This window comes from Enoplosus armatus, chromosome 11 (genome assembly GCF_043641665.1).
Source record: "Enoplosus armatus isolate fEnoArm2 chromosome 11, fEnoArm2.hap1, whole genome shotgun sequence".
Lineage (NCBI taxonomy): Eukaryota > Metazoa > Chordata > Actinopteri > Centrarchiformes > Enoplosidae > Enoplosus > Enoplosus armatus.
Window position 1 is genome coordinate 10,385,023 of NC_092190.1, and position 21,155 is coordinate 10,406,177.

At 43.2% G+C, this 21,155-nt stretch overlaps 1 protein-coding gene across 2 annotated transcripts; it reads right to left on the reverse strand.

Moving 5' to 3' along the window:
- Positions 1–18,233: 18,233 nt before the first annotated feature.
- tnfsf13b (TNF superfamily member 13b) lies at positions 18,234–21,155 on the reverse strand. 2 transcript variants are annotated; one of them, XM_070914647.1, is made up of 6 exons: positions 20,756–21,155; positions 20,516–20,630; positions 20,034–20,090; positions 19,640–19,764; positions 19,176–19,326; positions 18,234–18,946 (listed from the first exon to the last, which is right to left on the reverse strand). In XM_070914647.1, the coding sequence occupies exons 1-6, from the start codon at positions 20,987–20,989 to the stop codon at positions 18,834–18,836; spliced, it is 795 nt and encodes a 264-aa protein (XP_070770748.1). In that variant the 5' UTR covers positions 20,990–21,155; the 3' UTR covers positions 18,234–18,833. The 2 variants fall into 2 exon arrangements, with proteins under 2 accessions (XP_070770748.1, XP_070770747.1); XM_070914646.1 differs by having other exon boundaries at positions 20,516–20,651.

The following is a 21,155-nucleotide window of genomic DNA, read 5'->3' on the forward strand; positions in this document are numbered from 1 at the left end:
CTAACACGCTCCCGAGCTGAAAGCCTCACTTTCTGCCTATAATTATCTTTCTGTTCCTCTCTAAATCACCTCCCCTCCACTCGTCAACTCCAAAATCCCTCAAACTGGAAGCGAGTGCATCCCTCTCTCTGCCTTTGTCTATCCTTTACCACCCTCTCCCCTAGCTCCCAGCTCCGAGCAGCTGGCACAATGGACAACATGGGAACAGAAAGGATGGCTGCAAGCTTCAGTGAGAGACAATCAATAACCAGACAAACAAAAGAGCAGCGCAGTGCTGCGTGTGAGAAGCTCTCAACTAAAGCAGCACTCAGCACAGAGGCGGCGTCCTCCTGTTACCTTGTTCTGTTCTCGGTTGACTAAGAGTGAAAACCATGACCACTGCCCGACACACTGTTTTAGTGACTCACAGTGAGCTAACAGACCCATGCACAGCTGGATCTAACTCCTAACCCACATCACCATTTTGCTTATGTTGTAATGCTACGCTCACAGCTGCTCAAATTCCAGTGCCAATGTTTAATAAGATACCTGCTGTGTAAGTGAGCAAGTGTGCACAAACACACACAAAACGCTGTACTGTGCCCACACTCCTGAGCATGTACAATTATACTCAACCAGCTGTTTGTTTTTTCCTTGGCAAAGCGATGATAAAGTGATGCAAAGCGGTTAATAGAGATAAGAAAGTGAGGAGAGAGTAGGAAGAGAAAGACTAGACTACATAACTCGTACATAACACTAATTAGTTGTATATATATATATACACATATATTTGAAAGAAATAACTTTACAGAATTGTCTGTCTCATATGCAAATTGTGACTATCTTGAAATACAGAGGACCTTCTACATGAAATGAAATGTTGAGATGTGTGCAGACATTCAACAGTTATTGACTGTGGATCTAGAAGTGGGATTAGACAAGATTGGCAAAACGTGAGAAAACCCAACACGCAAAACAAAGAGTTTCCTATCTCATTGTAATCCTCACGATTTGCAAGTTCTCCCATCTGGCTTCAAGTGTCATTAAACAAACAGATCTCAAGGCAAACACAGCAAGTACACTGACATTTTGGTCACAGCGCCATCAATAATAGTTAAATTCCCTGCAAGTTCAGTTTTATTTAGCAATTCTGCAGCCTACTGGAAAAGAGACAAAGTCTTGACAAGCCACAGCAAAACAAAAACAGGAAAGTACACAGAGAGAGCAGTGACAGAGTTAAAAGTGTCAGTCAGCAAAATTTTAATGGCCTTTTTCAACCAAACAGTCTCAGGGACTAACTTTTGCAAACTAACTTTTGTTCAGCCCTGTTCAGGATTTTTGCATCTGAACAACTGAGAAGAGCATTATTAAGCTGATACAAAAGTGACACATTTGTTTGAGGCACAATTTCTGGACAAGACTAGATAGCACAGTCATTTATCATGCTTCATCATTTACTGTTGCATGGCTGGATGAACTCTAAACTGATTCTATAAAGCTGCTGTGAAGATGTGAAAAGGGAGACTGGAAAAGAGAAAGTCTAGACATCCGTCCTCTGGAAATCTGCTGAGTGTTTTTCAGTTGTTTCACAACTTTAGTACATAACTGCATTGAAACAAATAGAAGTCAGTTTTGTCTCACTCAATCTTTCACAACTCAATAACAGTAACAATATGATTACATTACAATTACAATGCCCATCCCAAGGTCTAATATGGATAATATTAACAAGCACACTGCATGTGTTTGACCAGTCAGCAACATTTATTGAGACAAAGTCCAGCCCAACACTTCCTGTCCTGTATACGAAGGTACTGCAGCAGAATGAATTTTTCATGAACTACATCCCATGAACAAAAATGGAAATGGAGACTTGAGAGGTAGTTCAAACATACTATGCGATTTCCACACTCATGACACATACAGGACAGTGTATATAAGCCCTGTATATCAAACGAGTAGATTTTGGTGAAACTTCCCGTGAAATAAGGGATCTCAATATCTGGTATTCAACCATAATTCATACTCAAGTTAGCTTCAGAAGTCTTAAAAAAGGCTCCTGGGTTGCTGTAAAACTTCCTGAGGTGAGAAGTGTGCAAAAGAGATTTCAAATCAAAAAGAGAGAGAGGGAGACAGACTGAGGAAGCGTTAGTCTGTTACTCCTTTAATTAAGAGAACTGTCCATAGCCATGTTACAGCTCCATGATGCTCCACAAAAACTTGTTGCTTTATCCACCTGCTTCAACAAGCACAGACAGTAAATGAATGCGGTATGAAACATAAAACAGATTTGATATAAGTATATATAATAAGTCTACTCATAAGGTACAAAACCCTCCGCACAGTCTGTGTATGTGGACATGTTTAAATGTGAGGTCCAGTCACCGTATCTGATCACAGCGTTGCCAACCAGCTGACACCACAAGGAGGGAATGACTGCACACACAAGGACACAAACTCATAAAAATACACACACACGTAAGATGACTTCAGCATGGCGTAAACACAGCTCATCATGTCGCTAAGCAACCTCCTTGAGATGCCTCCTCCTTTCCAGAAGTCATGAACAGTGAACGCGAGAGGAACAGAGTGAACTGAAGGATAAATAAAACTAAACTCACTGTTTAACCGAAAACACATAAGAAAGGATGAAGTATCAGAGGCCAAGTGTGGAATGGCTTAGATTCGACTATGTACTACAACATTGAAAAAAAACACTATGTTGAGTTGCATTTGGCTACAGGGCAGTTCTGTTCTCAGAGCGATCAGCACTAGCGTGGCTCTACACTACTGACCCACTTGTGCCCCCAACCATGCCATCCAAAAAGCTGGCAGACTCGCAGCCATTCACTCAGCTGAGCTTTTTAACTGACTTAAGAGGCATGCCAGCACTGCTTTATATTGTCTGTACTGGAGCACTTTTAATAGCCACCCTGATTTACCCTCACAACACATACAACAAGCCAACTAGTTTTCCTGATGTGTATGTAAACAAGGACTATGCGCAGACAAAAACACAGTGTCCCACACCTACAGAGCAGTTTCCAACACCTGCCGGCGACATTTTTTCATCAGTTTCAAATGAAACTGTCTGAAATAGCCTCATGTATATTCATCCCTTCCTCATTCATAATTGATGCCCTGAGTCTACCAGCGGTGCTGAAGCCGGACAGATTTACCTCTGGCATCGCACTCCTTCTGAAAACGACACCTTCACAGCATCAACCGCTCCACTAAACTCTACCTTGCAGAACACCACAATGTGGAATTTAAGTTTGACACTAAATTGACTTTCACGCACCAGCAATAACATTTCTCCTGTTGTCTTTAAATCTAAACTTTCTGCCTTTACTCCAACATTTCCATAGCCACGAGCATACAGATACAAGTGTTCTCATGGCCTTTACCCTTATACTCTGCACTTGGCTGCTTGGATTTCTGAATAAAACAGGACAGTCTGGTTAGGAAATGGCAGCTAAATTACTAAAGGCAAATTCAAATGTAAATGTACAGTATCTCTTTGCATTTTCTCCCTTGAACCACACAGACAGACTGTTCTCATATGCCTGTCACAGGAGGCCAAAACGCTAGATTGCCCGCAGTCCAGTGTCCTTGGTGCTTGAACGCTCTGCTCAACAACAGGGTGGCTTTGATAGTAGTCACAAGGTCGAAAGATGTGAAACCAACCACCATCCAAAATTCAACTCCACACTGCGAGACAGGGTGTATTTCCAAGAGATCTGAGACCAGTTTATAGTCCTTAAGTCCTAGTAATGATTTCCAAATCTAGCCTAAATGTTGATCCTCTGATCCCTAATGTAATCTGTTTCCCCATTCTGGGTGCTGGCCAAAGGGAAGAGACACTGAGCTGAGTCCCCTACCCTTCAACTCTGGCTGTTTGTCCCTTCACGGGTCAATGCAGGTCAACTCCGTCATTAATCACACGGCCAGATGAATGGCACAGGCTTTGCCAATGAACTCGCAGCAGGGTGGTGCACTGTGAAGGAAGACCACCCTTTAAATCAGAGGAACCAGGTTCACACTCTCCTCTCTGCTGAAGTGTTCTTTAGCAAGACTTTACCAGCTCCAAGGGGTGCTGTTCAGTGGCTGACCCTGTGCTTTGATCTCCGTGCGGAGAGAGACAAGACAATTTCCCTGAGGGACCAGAAAATTATCACATGATAACTGAGAGCATCAGCACACCAAGTTGCTTGACATCGACACCACAACAAGATAGCGTTTCTCTCTCTCTGACACATAAACACAATCTCAACAGATTCATGTTCAAGCACAGGTCCAAAGTGTGACAACCTACACACTGATGATAATTGTTGTTATAGCGTCGATATCTCACAGCACACTGAAATCAATCTTGCACGATCAGCTGTTCATTCCCAGCCAGAAACACACACATTCTTCCACACTAAGCATCGCACAGTATATTTAGACCCGCGACAACTGCACGGCACATCTGCCTTCCCTTTCATTCCCAGTGGCATGCCAGGAGCACCACATGACATCCATGCATATTAACACACATGTCCTCTCTCCACGTCCGTCTCGCATGTTGTCAAGACTTGAAGACAGTTATGAGAGCAAAAATCACACAAACCCTTGCAATCATCCTCAAAATCAGCTGCCTTCACTCTAATGAGACGGGAGGAACAGAGAAAAAGCAGAGCCTTACCGGTGAGAGCCCGTCCACAGGAGACAACCAGGGTACGGAGGAGAGAGAAATGTGTCTGCCCGACGAAAACCCAACGAGAGACGCCTCCCCGTGCTCCGCCACCAAATCAATTTCACACTCTCTCACCTCCCCGCCACTGTGATGTCATTCATTCATCCGTTTCCCCGTAGCCATGGCAACTCTGCCGCTTGGAGCTGTTCATTCTTTTACATCTGTCTTTCCCTTTCTCTGTCCCTCCCCCCTCTCCAGACCCCAGTGAACCCAGCCCACTTACTCCATATCTGAGGGGGTACAGTTACACCCCCAGCCTCACAAGCATCCGCCCCCCTCTTCGCTGATATAACATCGCGGAGCTGGTGCAGAAAACGAGTGGGAGGGTACAAAACACAAAAAAGGGGAGGCGCCTGGATTCACCTCATGTAGCATACACGCCCTGAAGAGTTTGTGGTCAAACAGGCATACTCTTGTCAAGGCTGCCCATAAAGACAGAGCAGGCAGACAAAGAGAACTGGCAGACAAGGGAGACACAACAGAGCCTGAATAGGTGCGCCTGGAAATCTCCTGCTTAGATGTGAGCCAGCTGTCTCATTTGCACACAGGCAAACAGAAAAGCACAACACATAAGTGCTGATGCAGAGATGTGTATGTCTATAACTCCCTAATACACTCACACAAGCCCAATCGCATTGGGCATCACGGCCCTGTAGTTTAGTGTGAGGTGATGAATAGTTAATGACCACCACCATCATTACTACGGTGCCTCTCTGCTAATAATCCCCATGTTGACCTTGGAAAAGGGGGAGGAAAATCTGGTCACTCAGAGATAAATCAAACAAAGACACACACTTACACACACCACCACCCTCTCTGAAGCCGCCGTCTTTATTAAATTACGAGCCGCCTGCGCCCCGAGTTCGCATTTCTTTTCCCACCAAGCCCTCTCTTCACAACCTCCACAGGCTTAAGGTTCAGCACTGCCTTACTTGAACCGTTTCACCCTGCACTCCTCCACTCTACTCACCACCCTGCTGTTCTCATATTTTAAATCTCCCTTCTATATCTTCCCTCCTACCAACTTCCATCTTCACATGCAAGACTGAGCGAGATTCTGAAAGGTTTTCAACTACACGGACGAAGAGACGCAGAGCAAAAACGGGCACATGAAGAAAAAAAATCTACTTGTCAGACAGTCACTGAGGAGACTACGGTCTGGAGTGAGGTTGAAAAAGTAATTAAGAAAATTACCAAGTAAATCAAGAAGCCTACATAAATAAAGAGAGAGAGAGAGAGAGATGTCTCTGGGATCTCCTCTTTGTCACATCTCTTCACACATCATGGTTTTTAATTGGCTTCCCCTGCTTTCCTCTTGGAAAATCTCTCCATCTGTCTGCATCAATCCCTCGCTCGTCATTCTTAATCTCTCTGTTGCTTCTCACATAATTAATGGTGGTCTTTCCCAAACCACCAATAGAGTAACACGTTGTCGCTTCTCAGTCTTTTTTCCGTGTGAAGTTATAGTTTACGCCATCTGTCGACTGATGTATTCTGACATCATGAACTACAGAAAGAGGTCGTCCATTAAAGGTTTGTCCTTTTTTAATGTCTATTAGAAACATCATTAAAGGGGATTACTTACTGTCAGAGTCAAAGCTGGTTTGAGTGACATTTGACAATCAGGGTGAAACCAATGTTTAAATTCAATATTTCCACGGACTGTTTTAATGTATGTCAGGCAGAGAAATGAAAGCACAGAGCGGAGCATCACATAGCTATATTAGAGAGCCGAGCTCCTTCATATCAGCACTAAGTCAATGAAAACCATTTCACCACAACACAAGCCAATCCAATAACTTTTAACATATTTTTAAGATATTTTTATAATATTTTTTCTAACCTTGTTATTATTTAGCACTGATGAACACACACAACCAGAATGGGCTAATTTAATTATTTACTTAATTAACAGTTTTAATGAGTTACACAACTGGCCGGACTGGACATCCACACAATTAGAGACTACATGTTCCTCTCCTCTGTTTGTGACTGTGTGAGACTGCTAATACTCAACATACTGCAGTCTGTCATAATCTTCCTTAATCTATAGACACTGCCCTGGAATGAACCCTGACTTTGCAGTAATGCCAAGATTCGGACTGGTGACAATTTACGCTGCGCTGTCTGTCAAGTTGTGTTCTGATGTAGCCACCATACTACACTCCAGGAACTAGTTCATTTCTTTTTGTACAGTTAGTGTCCTGAATACAGAATAGCTTTTTTTTACGTGGTATACATTGTTTTACTGTTTTAATCCAACAACGGTGTCCGAGATGGCAACATTGATGCGGTCCAGTATCTACTTGGAGCTTCTGTTTTTGCAGGCATTAAAACGAGCGTGCTTGGCTCTCACCTCGTTGTCGCTCGCATTGCGTACGTATGAAATTGAGCTTTTCTCAACTGGAGTTTAGTGTACGGTGAAGGGCTGCAACACCAGGTCTCATTCACAATGAATAGCAGCCTATCATTCTCCCAGCTTCAGAGTTTGTAAGTATGAGTGGCCCCACTAGACCTATCTCACTTAACCTTGATTTAACAACGCTTTCTTACACTTATCTAGTCATCAGACCACTGTTACAGGGAGGTATATGTGTGGTCGTGAGCTCAACTTCTTCTACTCTGGAAAAGGGTCAACTGTCAAACGTAAGAATGGAGGTGGAAGATGGAGAAAAAGTTAGAACACAGAAAAAGAAGTGGGAGAGGTTCAGGGGTGAATGTGTATTATATCTCGGAATTGGGGTCCATCACGGGCATGAAATTACCAGACTTGTGGTTCAAATCACACGGGCGCACACGTTCGGAAGATCCACGCACACACCCGAGCAGGGAACCTGTAATCCAAAGCTGAAGCAATTCCCTCCACAGTATGGTCTGAGATGTTGCTTTACCTAGACATTATCCCTCTCTTCAGAACTCTTATCTGCACTTACAGAAATGAGCAGAGACCACGACGAGACTGACTGACAGACCGGTCTTTATCGCCCCGTACTCTAAACCTTCTCTTCCTCCACTCACATTACCCTCCTTCACCTTGATTCCTCTCCCCTTTCCCTCTCTATGTTCCACCATCAGTCCAGCTATGCTGTACGTTAGTCTTTTTGTCAACTATTTGCCTCACGCACACTCTTGCCTCACTCTTTCATCTATATATCCGCCATCTCTCTCACCCCCTCTGTTGTAGACAACAGTTTTACAGATTAGCATAATAGTAGGTGGAAGTGGCCCAATAAATATTGACCTAATTTCGTTAAGGTTGAATGTGAGAGATGACATGTTTGAAATCAAGCACACAAACATCACAGCCAGACGTTATCTTTCATCTCAGCGTAAACTCCCCCCACGGCTTCTCTGATAGATCAAAGCAGTGTTTTTAAAGGGAATGCTTAACTGATGCTGTTCCAATCATTAGCATGGCTCTGCAGCTGGGCTCACACTCAGCACTCCTAATATACACTGTCTAGCTGCAGGCAAGAGAACCTGGTAGGTGGACAAGTGTTTGTGTGCAAGGGGGAGGGTCCATGTGTGCATGTGCATGTGTGTTTACGTGTGGGTGTGGGTGTGTTAAAGGCTTCATAGTGATTGAAGCAGTAAAGAGGTTATATTTCATTCACCTGCCCTGATACACATTCCAGAGAGGGGAGAGAACCAGCTGCTTCATGAGATACTCTCTCTGTCCCTCTTTTCGGTCTTTTATTCCCTCCCACCTCTTTCTGAGGAAGACCTTTGCCATGCCACACAATCCAGTCATTTCAGCTTCCACTCCTACACAGTAAATTACCTTCATAACACTCAAGTACCTGCACTTTTTTTCTCTCAACAAGCACAAATTCCAGTACTGTTCTACCTCAATTTTCACATAAAATATAGCGCTCCTATTCCAGTTCAGGGTACTAACAGGTGAGAAGCCATAAGCCATACATGTTCACATGCACATAATCACACACACACACACAAATGTAGCAGAAGCAAGACCTGGCAAGCCCAGGCGCTGACCCTGACATTGATGTCCCTTATTGACACGGTGTCCAATAATAGCCCTGGAAGGGAAACAAAGTCTGCAAGACCGCCAGTTACATGCCAGCGGCAGCAAGCCCGCATTAATATGAGGAAGTCTTCTATAGAAAGATGAGGTCACATGGGGAACAGTCTCCCCTTCCTCTGACAAAGACTACTATCATATAGGGCTTGGTCAACCTTTGTGTCAGCCGGTGCACCTGTTCAGTATTGAAGCCATGCAGACTGCTCCGCTTTGATGACATTGTTTCATCAGATGGGGGAAAATCTCGGACCAAAGGTTCAGATTTAATCTTAGCCTGCTGGAAGGGTTCCACTCCCAAATAACATGCTGCTGCTGCTGCTGCCAGCAGTGCTTCCCACCACCTGTCATTAGCTGCTGTTTGAGTCGGCCAACTGCCCAGTCCCATGGGTCTCGCTTATAAGAATAGTCTGGGATTTCATCCTCATCTCAGGATCACTTTTCAACTAAAGCAGACACCTGAGATATATAGGAAGAAGAAAAATGCAGATAAGAAAGGTTATGGATTATACCTCCTGTTTATTTTACTTTCATTTATTCCATTGGACATGATCAATTGACTGTAACTGTCAAAAGACTATTTCAAAACAAATTAAGTAAATTAACAGAAGATTAACCCAAGACAAGTTTGCTTTAATTTAATTATTTAAGTAATTTTTAAAATGACTTCATAGTTCTTCAGTTTCTGAAAGGGGAATTCCACCGATTTTACACGTGTTAACAGGTCTTGGGGAGTACAACTGCATATGTGAAAAAAGTCGTATAAAGCCTTTTGTGGCTTCAGAGGGAGCTGCGCGAAATCTGATAAATTGCCTCAAGTGATGTTTGAAAGTGAAAAGAAATCTGGGGTGTGGCTTTAGAAAGAAATGAGCTTGCCAGACCTCTATAGCCCGCTCCTCATCTCTGCTTGAGGCTAGCGGCTCGAGGCTACATTAGCCGCTAATAGCATAACACACCAGAATCTCCGACTGAACTGTTGGTGACTGAGTTGTATTGTGGGTAATGTAGGCACCAGGTTTTGACAAGTCAGAAGAATGCGTGGAATAAAAAGAGATGATATATCTGTTTCTGCTGCATGGCTTTTTTTCTTTTTTTAAAAAACAGTCGATTATGAGTCTGACAATGCAATGCTAAATCAGTGGAGTACTGTTTTATTTGTGAGGATTTGCTGTTTTTTCTGTTCTATATCAGAATCAATCAGAAATACTTTATTGATCCCCCCATGATATCATTGTAAAAGGAGTAGCTTTCCTGTTGGTTGAACGAAAGAAAGTTTATGTTTTACAGTAAGATATCACATTGGGCTCAAGTACCTTTTTGGCATGTATTTTTCATGTTATCGTCTAAACAATCCTTAATCAAAACATAACCTATGGGATCAATCAACATTAAAAATAATGTAGTCTTAAACATACTGGCCTCCACTCTTCTGTTCAAATGCATGCCTCTGATAGATATTGCACATTTCCAGTCTTAGATGACAGGCATCCGTCTCAAGTTCACCAATTATAAATAGCACATATTGGTGTGGATTACAATTTGCAGTAATCAGATTTGAGGGCAAAACAAATCTACAGCTTTCCCAGATGAACGGTAACCCCTTTAATCCCATCCCACCCCCACTTCTGTCTGTGCAGTCAGCTGTCTGCCTTCTGACGTCAGAAATGCATCTATCTACTCAGTGTAAGCAGGGGGTTGGGAGGGGGCTGTCCATCAGAGGGGCTGCAAAGGAAATCCAGTAAGCGTGGTAACCGACCAGTCCCATCTAAGAATAGATAAGCTGGTGGACAGACCAAGGGTTAGACATCAAAAATGTAGACAAAGGCTTTCGACCAACAGGAGGCCCACAGTTAGAGGTGTTAGCAGGAATTCTTCACCAGTTTGACTGGACAGATCAGACAGAAGTATTCCAGGTAACAGGTGGTGGCTGTTTCTAGTTTTCCCTCTCTGAATTGTATACAGCGGTGACTTTCACGACCACACCGTACTCTCTGCGAACAACTATTCCCCTCCTTAATCATGCATAAAAGGTGCCATTTAAATCTTGCCAAAGCCGCGGGGCCTCAGCATTGCAACACAGCTGGTGGGCTGCTTTACATGAGTGAAACAGTGGGGGGGGGGTGTATATTCCTTGAACACCTCTGGAGCTCTGACAGCAGCAGATCCATCAAAAAGCTTTCTTGCGAGGAAAAGTCTTTGCACAGCCATCTTATTTGCCCCATCCTCCTCCTCCTCCTCTTGCTCTTCGTCATCTTCCTCTCTGGGTCATAAATCAACCCATAATTATCAGGGAGGGTGGTGACTTAGTCTTGAGACCATGTGGCTCAACAGCTGACCGCAGCACAGGGGACTGGGCAGTGTCCTGACACAGACCGACAGACTACAGCTTTCAGACATTAGCCTCTTGCCGGCTACACCCTCAGATGAACGCAGCACGCCTTGCTATGTTCCAAAGAAGAGAAATATGAAAGAAGAAAGACCAGCCAGAAGGCAGCTGCTGGAAAACGACATTGTGGAACCGTGTGGTTGAGATAATCTTTTCAGTTTAAAGAGAGAGTGATACCTCCATGCAACGCTGGCAGACAATCTGGCTGAGCAGGAGGACAGATGGATGTGGCACACACACACACACACACACACACACACACACACACACACACACACACACACACACACACACACACACCTTGTTGAAATGGGGACTGTGGCTGAAATGGCTTGCCCTCCTTGTACATAAGTTTACCATGATCGATTTTTTTACAGTGTGTGTGAGTATTTAACAGTTACAGCCCTGCATCATATCATCCCAAGGGTTTAACACCAACAAGTTCAATACACACACACAAACACACAGCCCTCAGCCTTCTGAATGAGCCCATCTGTGAGCTCCTGTGAGACAAAAGCAGAGTTTTGTCGGGTGACACAGGCAGAGTTATGTTCTTGTTTGTTACTCAGCTACGTTCTGTCACACCAAGAAGAAAAGGCTTTGCAGACTGTAAAATCTGTTCTCCTCTCTGTCTCCTCACTGCTCTTTTCAGTCTGTCCATGAAAATGATTCTGTTTCCGTGTCACGATTTCCCTCTTTTACTTTTTCTGTTTCTTACCTTTCCTGCTTTTTTGCCCCTCCTCTGTCTCACTCTCTCTCTAAGCACTGACACACAGGTGCACACGGTACACATCACACAACCACACAGCGTTTGGGTGAAAGCCGCCCAAGGTCCCCTGAAACTGGGACAATTCCCAACTGACATCCAGCACCCCAAAGGCTTTTTGGAGGAGTGTGTGTTTGTGTGTGCAGCGAACAAGCCAACAAACCTGTTTTCCTTTTCCTGCGCTGCCAGCCGGCACACATGCAACATCTCAGGGCAAACAACAGCATGCAAGATGGAAAAAAGAGAAAGACATAAAGGCCAGTCCACAGACAGCAAACAAAGACAGTGGCCATTTAAGGAGAAGAAATGGTCTTTCCTTTGGAAAATATATAAAGCAGAATGGATTCAGACACTCTTTGTGAGATGCTTGTTCAGTTATGGCAACACATTCATGCAAAGAATCATGCATTCGAAATCACAGTGAGAACAAATTGCCAATGGCCAAACATTGTGCATACAGACAAACAGGAGACAAGTGGTACCATACCTCACTGTAACATTTCCTCCGTAGTTCTTGATGCTGTCTTTCCAGCTAGGAAATAACATCCAGAGACAATCTGGTCTCAGCTGCAAAGATCTGAAACACTCAGAGAGAGGGAGCGAGAAAGAAATCAACTCCCAGCGCTCTCTACATCTACACCCATAGGCTAAAATCCTCCACTGACATGCCATCAGAGAGAGAGAGGGAGAGAGAGGGGAGTGTGCCAGTTTGGTGAATGAAGGGGGAGTAGTTGAAAGGGCAAGAGAGCATGAGTCAGTGATAGAGAGAGAGGGATTTAGGAGTTTTTTCAGTGAGTGATCGTGTGTGTTTGTGTGAGAGAGAAAAACAGAGAGTGAGATGGGAGTTTAAATCTCTAATTACAACTGCTTATCACAAGCCCATAAGCAGCTGGCAGAAATGAGTGACACCAGACTTCACACACACTGCACTCTGTTGTGCCTGTATTGTGTGTGTGTGCATGCTGTGCGTTAGTGTTAGGGGAGAGGAGAACCAAACACTCAACTCAAAGGACTGAAAGTGAAACCATATAGTGAAAACAGGAGGACAAAAAAGCTGAGCAGAGGAGATGTGCCAAGCAAGAGGACAACTACTCCTTTTCTTCTCATCCCCTTAACTCTTTCCATCACCCCACCTCTCTCTGTTTAAACGGTTCGTGCTTTTCTCATGTTCCTCGTCAGCATGACAAAGACTGGCTGATGCATGTACATACACATAAACAGCCATACATTTATAGTATTATAGTTATATATTATATTTTCTGTCAGCTTGTTCTTGACCAAGTTTTTATTGCTTTTTAATTTTATGCCATGTTAGAGGCGTAGCTCTAGGGATGGAGATGTCGGTCAGTTGGCCCACCCACCCACCACTTTGGTCCAGATTGAAATATCTTATAACTCTTACATACATGGTCCCCAGAAGAAGAATTGGACTGACTTTGGTGATCCCCTGACTTTTCCTGTGGCACCATGGGGTTGACATGTTTGGTTTTTAAGGAAGTATTTCCTATATATTATATTATATTATATTATTATATTATATAGTATTTCCTATAGTATATTGGATGGACTGCCATGACATTTTGTACAGACAATCATGGCCACCAGAGGATGAATTCAAATGATTTTTGGAGACCCCCTGCTTTTTCCTCGAGTGCTATCAGCAGGTCAAATTTCAATGAATACCTACCAAACTAATAGGTCGAAATCGAAATGAGGGATCAATCTCCCAGTATTACTTTTCTCTCCCCACCCCCACCTACTTGCTCGCGTCCGAAGAAAGAAAAAACGTCAAAAACAACATGGCGTAGCTTACCGGTAGCTTGCAGGTGCACACACCCGGGAACACACACAGGGAAGTGGTCAGAGTGTCCGAGAGTGTCCGTAGCTCGCCTGGCAACGCCTGGCAACGCCTGGCAGTGCGTCAAAAAAAGTCCACCGTTTGTGAGGCCGCCCGTCTTTACAGTCCGGATCCGTCTTCTCTTCACCCACCACACCAGTTAGCCACCCGTCCGTCGCCCGGGCCGTCCATTCACGACCCGGGGGCCTGTCGCCTCGTCTGGAGCCGAGTACGGGAGGTAAGGTTGAGGCTGGGCTCTCAGGGGCAAATTATAAAGCTTCAACTCTGACTAAAGGTTTCACTCTGTATAAATTTGGGAAACTCTAATTGCCCCAATGTAGAGTAATTGTGGAAACCAAGAAAGTCTCGACTGAGCAGAGAACTTTTATACATACTGACAGAAACTGATCAGATTGAGCGAGTGACCCGGGGGTTGTGTTGAATGGCGCACTGTATGCAGGCCTTTTGCGCATAAATCGTGACACCCATACGTACTTTGTGTTTATTGCTAATTAGCAAATCTTAGCATGCTAACATGGTAAACTAAGATGGTGAACTTGGTAAACATTATATCTGCTTAGCATCAGCATGTTAGCATTGTCGTTGTGAAAACGTTAGCATTTAGCTTCGCGAGAGTGCCTAAGTAGGTTAGTATAAAACATGTACAACCATATTCCGCCCATTTCTGTGACATTTTTGTCGCTAAAATATTGTAAATAAATAACATACCAACATATATCACGTGTCGTTAAATTAATAAAATAATAAGAACAAAAACAGCAAAACAATAAGGATGAAAGAATAGATAATAAATACCTAAACTTACATTCATCTGTCTTCTCATCATAGGTGGTAAAGTACAGGTTGTTGTCCTGTATGTTTTTAAATGAAAGAGGGTGCAGTTGGTGCATGAAAGAACACACAGTTTATATTTACAGTGCACACAATCTGCACACTCAGTCCTGTCACCCCTATATTTGTGTGTGTGTGTGTGTGTGTGTGTTGGGGGGCATTTTAGCACAACACAAAAACAGACCTAGATAAATGTTGCTGGCTCTGTGAGTATGTCTGCCACATTAGAGCCATAAAGCAGAGTAGTGTGTGGGAGTCAGGAGATGGAGAGAGGAAGGGGGCCAGAATTGTGGCAAACCAAAATCCTTCCCTCCTCTCATCCATTTGATGTTTTTCCTCTCCTCTGTAATAGGCTGAAGTCCTTGAGAAAAAGGCCAGGAGAAAAAAAAGCAAGATCTATCAAGATGAGCTTCAACAGAGACAACTTTTAAATCTGCTCTTACTTTTCTTGCTTACATGCAGATTGCAAGCCTGGCGTTTCATCGTGGTTTGATTCCAGGTAGAGGCAGAACCATATGAATTATAGATCAGTTTATATTCCAGCAGATGTAGCCAAGGGAGAAAAAAAAAACAGAAACCAAATCTAACGTTAATGCTGTTAAAAACAAATAAACCTCTCATTTTGCTGGGTCAGTCACGTTTTTCAGATCAAAAACAATTAGTGTCTTCTCAAGCTGAATCGATTAAAAAATCTGCAGCATGGCAAGCACCAAACATGGTGTTTAGACTTTGGAGTAACGGATGGCACAATCCAGTTTGTTGATAAACCAAATCCTCACTTAAATGAGAAATCCAAGCGGTGCTGCTGCCAGTTCAGCTGCAGGGCTCTGGATCAGCCTGATTACTTTGGGCTGACTGCAGCAGATCAAAGTAATCCTCAAATACTAGAGAAGTAAGTACATGGAACAACCGTGTAGTACACTGAAGCACAGTGAGACGATGTGAGTGCTGTACATTTTGTAGTACTTAGGGGAGGCAATGAAAGTACATGTGTGCATACGTATGTGTGTGTGTGTGTCTATGTGCAAGTCTATGTTTACATCTGGTGGTTTGCTGCAGAAACAGAGCTTGCAGGGTTTTATAATCAGGATTCAGGGATCACCTTTAGTCCATGTCATCAGTCAGACCTGTCCTAAAGCTCCCAAACAGGGAGAGCGGGAGGAGGGAGGAAATGAAAGGACAGATGGGGACACAGAGACACTATAAGGTCCACGTTTAACACAAGTGATGCAGCCTGAAAAATGGGAGAATGAAGGAGACAGACTCTAAGGGACTGGGACCAATGATTTGCCCCTCTCTACCACAAGCAAGCAAAATATTCTGTAATCTTGAGAAAGTTACTAATATCATGCAAAAAAATATTTTAAATCTAGATAATGAGGTTATTCTGCTTAGCTCCTGTGGATATATAAAGATTGGTCTGATGCAGTCTTTACACTTAGCAGATGTTTTGGATATTAGTGTGACAACCATTCAACTTTTAATACGTTCAATATTCCAGTGCAAATTGTGCTCAAACTATTACTTATGCGATAAGCACAACTTAATCATTGTAAATATTATGACTTTCTTTGTCCCTTTTTACAGTGTATATGTGATGTATATCCCTTTTTTTGTGGGTTTAATAATACCACTCTGTGTACTCGCAACATGTGTGTGAGTGTGTGAACTCTACACAGGGCCAGCATGTGTACACAGCAGGTCTCATTTCCTGATTCTCCGCTCAGATGCTGGTTTCTCTTTTGAGAGCCGAGGCCCACAATGACATCAGCTTCCGCCAACACACCAGCCGTCACCATGGCACCACACAAAGACATTTCTGGCCCAGAGGGAGGGGGAGCATCATGCTTGACACATTTATGGGAGAGGTCTGTCATACCCTCCTCCCTCTCCTCCTTCTCCTTTTGCTCGATTGGTGTTTGTACAGCCGCCTGCTCTGTTTACCAGATCATCAAAGACCGTCTCAGACTTCCATGGCTGTAGTACGCTAGGCCTGCCCTGCTCTCTCGATCTGTTTCAGCTTCACAGCCTCTCTCTTCTCTTCCGCTGGCTCTTCCACTCATGGCTACTGCTATCCATTAAGTCCATTTGAAATCTGTCTTTCTCAGCCTTCTATTTCAGACTTTCTCCCTCCCTCCCCCTCTTTTGGGCTCTCTTCTTGTCAAACGGAGCCATGACTCCAAGGGCAAAATGCCTAGTGAAGAAGTGACCACCCACTGGGCTTTGTCTAACTCTTTGCCCCAACGGACAGAAGGCCTGTGTGGGTGTGGGTGTGTGGTGTGTGTGGTGTGTGTTACACAGAGAGGGAGAAACAGACGGGAGTGTGGCAGGTAGGGGAGAACCCCAAAGTAAAATTTAAACATCAACCCCCTTTTAAATTAACAAGTTAGAAAATATCAGGCTGGAAAATATCCCAAGATGCCTCTCTGGGGCAATAAAGGGGGGCATCTTGTGATATTGTGTACTCTTTTACACTGAATAGAATAACATCTTTTTAAAAGGTTATTTAAATAAGCTATTTTGCTATGTCACAATTTCTATGACTATGACAGTTTAAATTACAGTTTATTCTTCACAAATTATTTTTATCTGAATATTAATTTTAGTTAGCAGTTTGTTTTTTTCAGAGATGATGGTATTTGTGTCTTTTGTTCATTTTTACACATCAACAAAAATTGCACTAGAAACATATTGTGGCGGTGGAGGATGTCCCTTGGGCATTTTGCCCCAAATCCCTTGGGGTTGTCTGTCCCCGAATGTGATCTTTTTTCATTTTTGTATAATTATCAGAATTTTTTTTTTACTCCAAACTAATGTATATGTTTTCTCACAAAAATTTTGGAGTAAAAAAAAGTTGGATCACCAACATGTTTTTCGGTGTCTGCGTTTGTCAAAACACTCAGATCCTTAAAAACGAACAAAGAAAACTTAGATGAAGTTACTTCAAAATCTGTTTTGTTCCTGAACTCCAAAACAAAAGCAAAAGTAAAATGGCAGCCTTTTCTGCCATCTTCCATTATCTATATTTATCATGAAATGCCAAATGTATCTGTGTAAAACAAACCTATAATAATTAATTTTGTTTTGATTTGATTCATTAATTTGCATAAGTTTGCAAAATAACTGTCACAATATAATGACAAATCCATTAAAGATAACATTGAATTATCAGCCAGTCCTACTGTATAATATACTCTGAATATTATGGAGGTTAATTGTGACGCCACATATAATGCATAATTTAACGTATACACAGAATTCACAGAATGTTCGGTCATGAAAATTTGTATAAAGTCATGGGTAAAGTCAAAATAATCCATTGGCCAAAATGTGTCTGCCCCAGGTGTCCCAGCTCTCCCTCTGCGTCTAGTTTAACAGAAGAATCATCCATTGAGGATATTTTGCTGTTTCCTCCAGGGTTCTCGGGCATTACAAATTCATTGAGTAGCTCCTTTTGAATATGCAGACATCATCCGCCTATACAGTTTTGCCTCAATCTAAAAGTAGGCTCTCTTACCTAATTTCGACTGTTCCTGCTCAACCATAGCCATCTCTCCGCTGCCTCGGAGGATGTTCCACCAAGTCCTTCTTTCTAGTGGCCAACAAAGGAACAACAACCTCCACCCAGATTCCAGATGATGTCATTTCTTGTGCAAGAACTGTCACTTTATTGCATCTGAATTTTCAATCAGTCAGACATATGTAGGTAAATCAAATTATGGCATTCAGATGTTTATGTTCAAATATCTAAAATAATAAAGCATATGAGAATATTTCAGTGGCACAGTAATGCTGCTGCTGCTACAGGAGCAAAGACTAGTGATCAAAACAGTACAAGAATGATTTCACACTAGTAACACATCTATTACAAGCTGGACAAAGACAAGTCTCACAAATAGGACCTTGTTTGTGATTATTTGAAGAAAAACTACTTACTTCTCTATTTTAATATCTTGTCTTGATGTGTGGTAGAAATTACCATAATACAGCTGTAGCTATAAGATATATACATTTTTAAGAGTAAAGACTATGTTATCAACTCATAGTATCCTTCATGTCCCCTCAGGCTGAACAAGCTATGAGCCACACAGTCTATCATCCAGCCAGCACAGAAATGGCTGCTTCCTATATTCTTCTCACAACACCCAAAGTCAGGCGAGGTCACCAGAACTGTGCCTAGTTGCTCAGTTTTTTTCAACAACAGCATCCCTCGGGCCCAAAGTGAGGTGACACACTTTAAGCCAGTTTGACAGCACCCAGGAAGGTGGCGTCTCCATCCAGGGACACGTTGGCTGTGGAACGAGGGATCAGCAGCTCTAAGTGGTCCCCAACCTCCAGCTTCACAATACCTGAGTGATGCAAATGTACACCTCAGACCTTGAACAGCCATTTTCCCTTTTTCCTGCCACAAACCGCTATCATTCATGCCCAACTACTGACACACACATGCAGCCATTCCACAGACACACACACACACACACACACACACACACGTTTGAAACATGCTGATTGACCTTCCATAACAACTGTTGTAAAACGGGTGAACATAGCTGGACGTAAACAATAACACAGGCTCACCTCCTGTGTAGCAGGTGTTGTAAGGGTACACAGGGTTCATATTCTGTATGCAGCGGAACAGGATCACACACTGTGGCTCGTCTCCCACCACATTCCTCTTCCTCCGGATCACCACATGTCCCATAGCAAAGGTGGTGTCCATGTAGTAGACCTGAGGATATCCAAAATACTGGGTTAAATCTATGATGTATGGTGCAGGCATGGGTTTAAACATGTATAAACAGTCTTGTGGATGGTATACCATTTGCTACTTCATGTGTCATGCACGCATCATTTGCATTTTCTCATCTTTATTTGACCTTTCTTCAAGGTCTGTTAACCAACTGCATGCTTAGATTGAGCACACCCTGTTTCCTGCAATTTATGTGGACTTGTTCCCCTCCTTTGTCAAATCTGGTGATTGGCAAACAGACTAGCAGCACCCCCCTGTGGAAAAACTGTAAAATGACAACAAACAGACCTACCTGACTGTACACAAAGTAGAAGCCCTCCTCTCTGACTAACATGCTGTCTCCATCTACTTCCAGGGCAGAGCCTCTCATTAGCCCAGCCTGCCAGGGGATACCTGTGTACGGCGCCGAGGAAAATTCTGATTCAAGAAATAAGAATATATCAGCAAACATGTCAAAGCAACTAAAGGTAAAAATCTATTCCAACAGTCAACCTATTTTCAATCAGTTACTGGAGTCGATGCATGTATGTTTATATATATATATTTACTCTGTAATAATGAGTATATTTAATGTAAACTCCAAACAAAAACTAATATGAAAAATGTAAATAAAAACAACATCAAATCCAAATAAAAAACTATTACTAATCACCAAGCTGTCCCAGGTCTGGCATACTGTACTGTACCTTTTCTGAAGGTTTTCCTGCTGTTGTTTGCCAACAACTGCAGGCAAGGCTGAGAGACTATGACAAAAGAGAAATTGAGACATGTTAAAACTGATCATCAGTTCCCTTACAATCTGCACATTGCTTATTCCACGGCTGTCTCTTTTTCTTCTGCTCCTTCCCTTTTTCCGTTTTGGGCAAGATTCCATTTACAACGTCAGCTCTCAGCAGCAGTTCACTGTGAATATTTGTGAGAATAGCTTGAGCTGATGGTGAGCACATTCACTCCATTAGTTTTAATAATGATTAGTAATAGATGGTAGCACTATCTCACCGCATCAGACTTATCACCAAAGCTGATGAGTCATTCACACTTGGCTACGAGTCTGTTTTAAAGTGGACAATGTCTTTGGGGGAGTTTTTCCCCTCTCCCCCTCCTTTTGTGATTTTGAGCTATATGAATAAACAATAACAATGCTCGGGTGCAGCCGACCATGTCTTACCTAATGTCTCTGTTCCAGAGACCAGTCTTCTCCTCCTTATCAGGGTGAAACCATGTTGAGACCCAGGTTGTTGCAGGGGCTCTTGGCTGCTTCTCCTGCTGCTGATATTCTCAGTCTGAACAGACGCGATAAAGTCCTTACAAAAACAATACATGCCGGTGAAAGATAGTAAAATGTTGTCTTTACAACCCTGTGCAGATAGGGTGGTTGTTATGTTCTTAAGGACTAGTTGTCTCTCACCTGGCCTCCATGCTTGACCTCTCGTCCCTCTTCTCTCCTGCGACAGACCTCTGATTTGAGTCCCTCTACCTCAGCTCTGAGAGCCACCAGTTGGTACAGGGACAAAGCTGAAAGAGAGGAGGAGGTGACAGCAGCTAGCGTCAGCAGGAAAACTGGCCAGGACAGTCTCCCTTTACCTGCCCTTTGTCCAGTCCCAGGCTCCACACCTGCCAAAACTGCCATCGCGGGGCCCATACAATCTCCCGAGAGCTCACACTGGCAGCATGACTGGTCTCAGGCCTGAACTACGCTGCCACATATGCGAGGAATGGTGTATGTTTGTGTCTCTCACACAATGTTTTCTCTGGAGCCCACAGCTTTACCTTAGTTCCAGTCTAAAAGCTCCAATGACTTCCTTAAG

Coding starts and splice junctions, on each gene's coding strand:
- tnfsf13b (XM_070914646.1), bottom strand. CDS start 20,989: ATGGGCCCCGCGATGGCAGTTTTGGCAGGTGTGGAGCCTGGGACTGGA. Junction 19,765..20,033: donor CAGGAAAACCTTCAGAAAAG/GTACAGTACAGT, acceptor TTCTTGAATCAG/AATTTTCCTCGGCGCCGTAC. Junction 19,327..19,639: donor TCTACTTTGTGTACAGTCAG/GTAGGTCTGTTT, acceptor GGATATCCTCAG/GTCTACTACATGGACACCAC.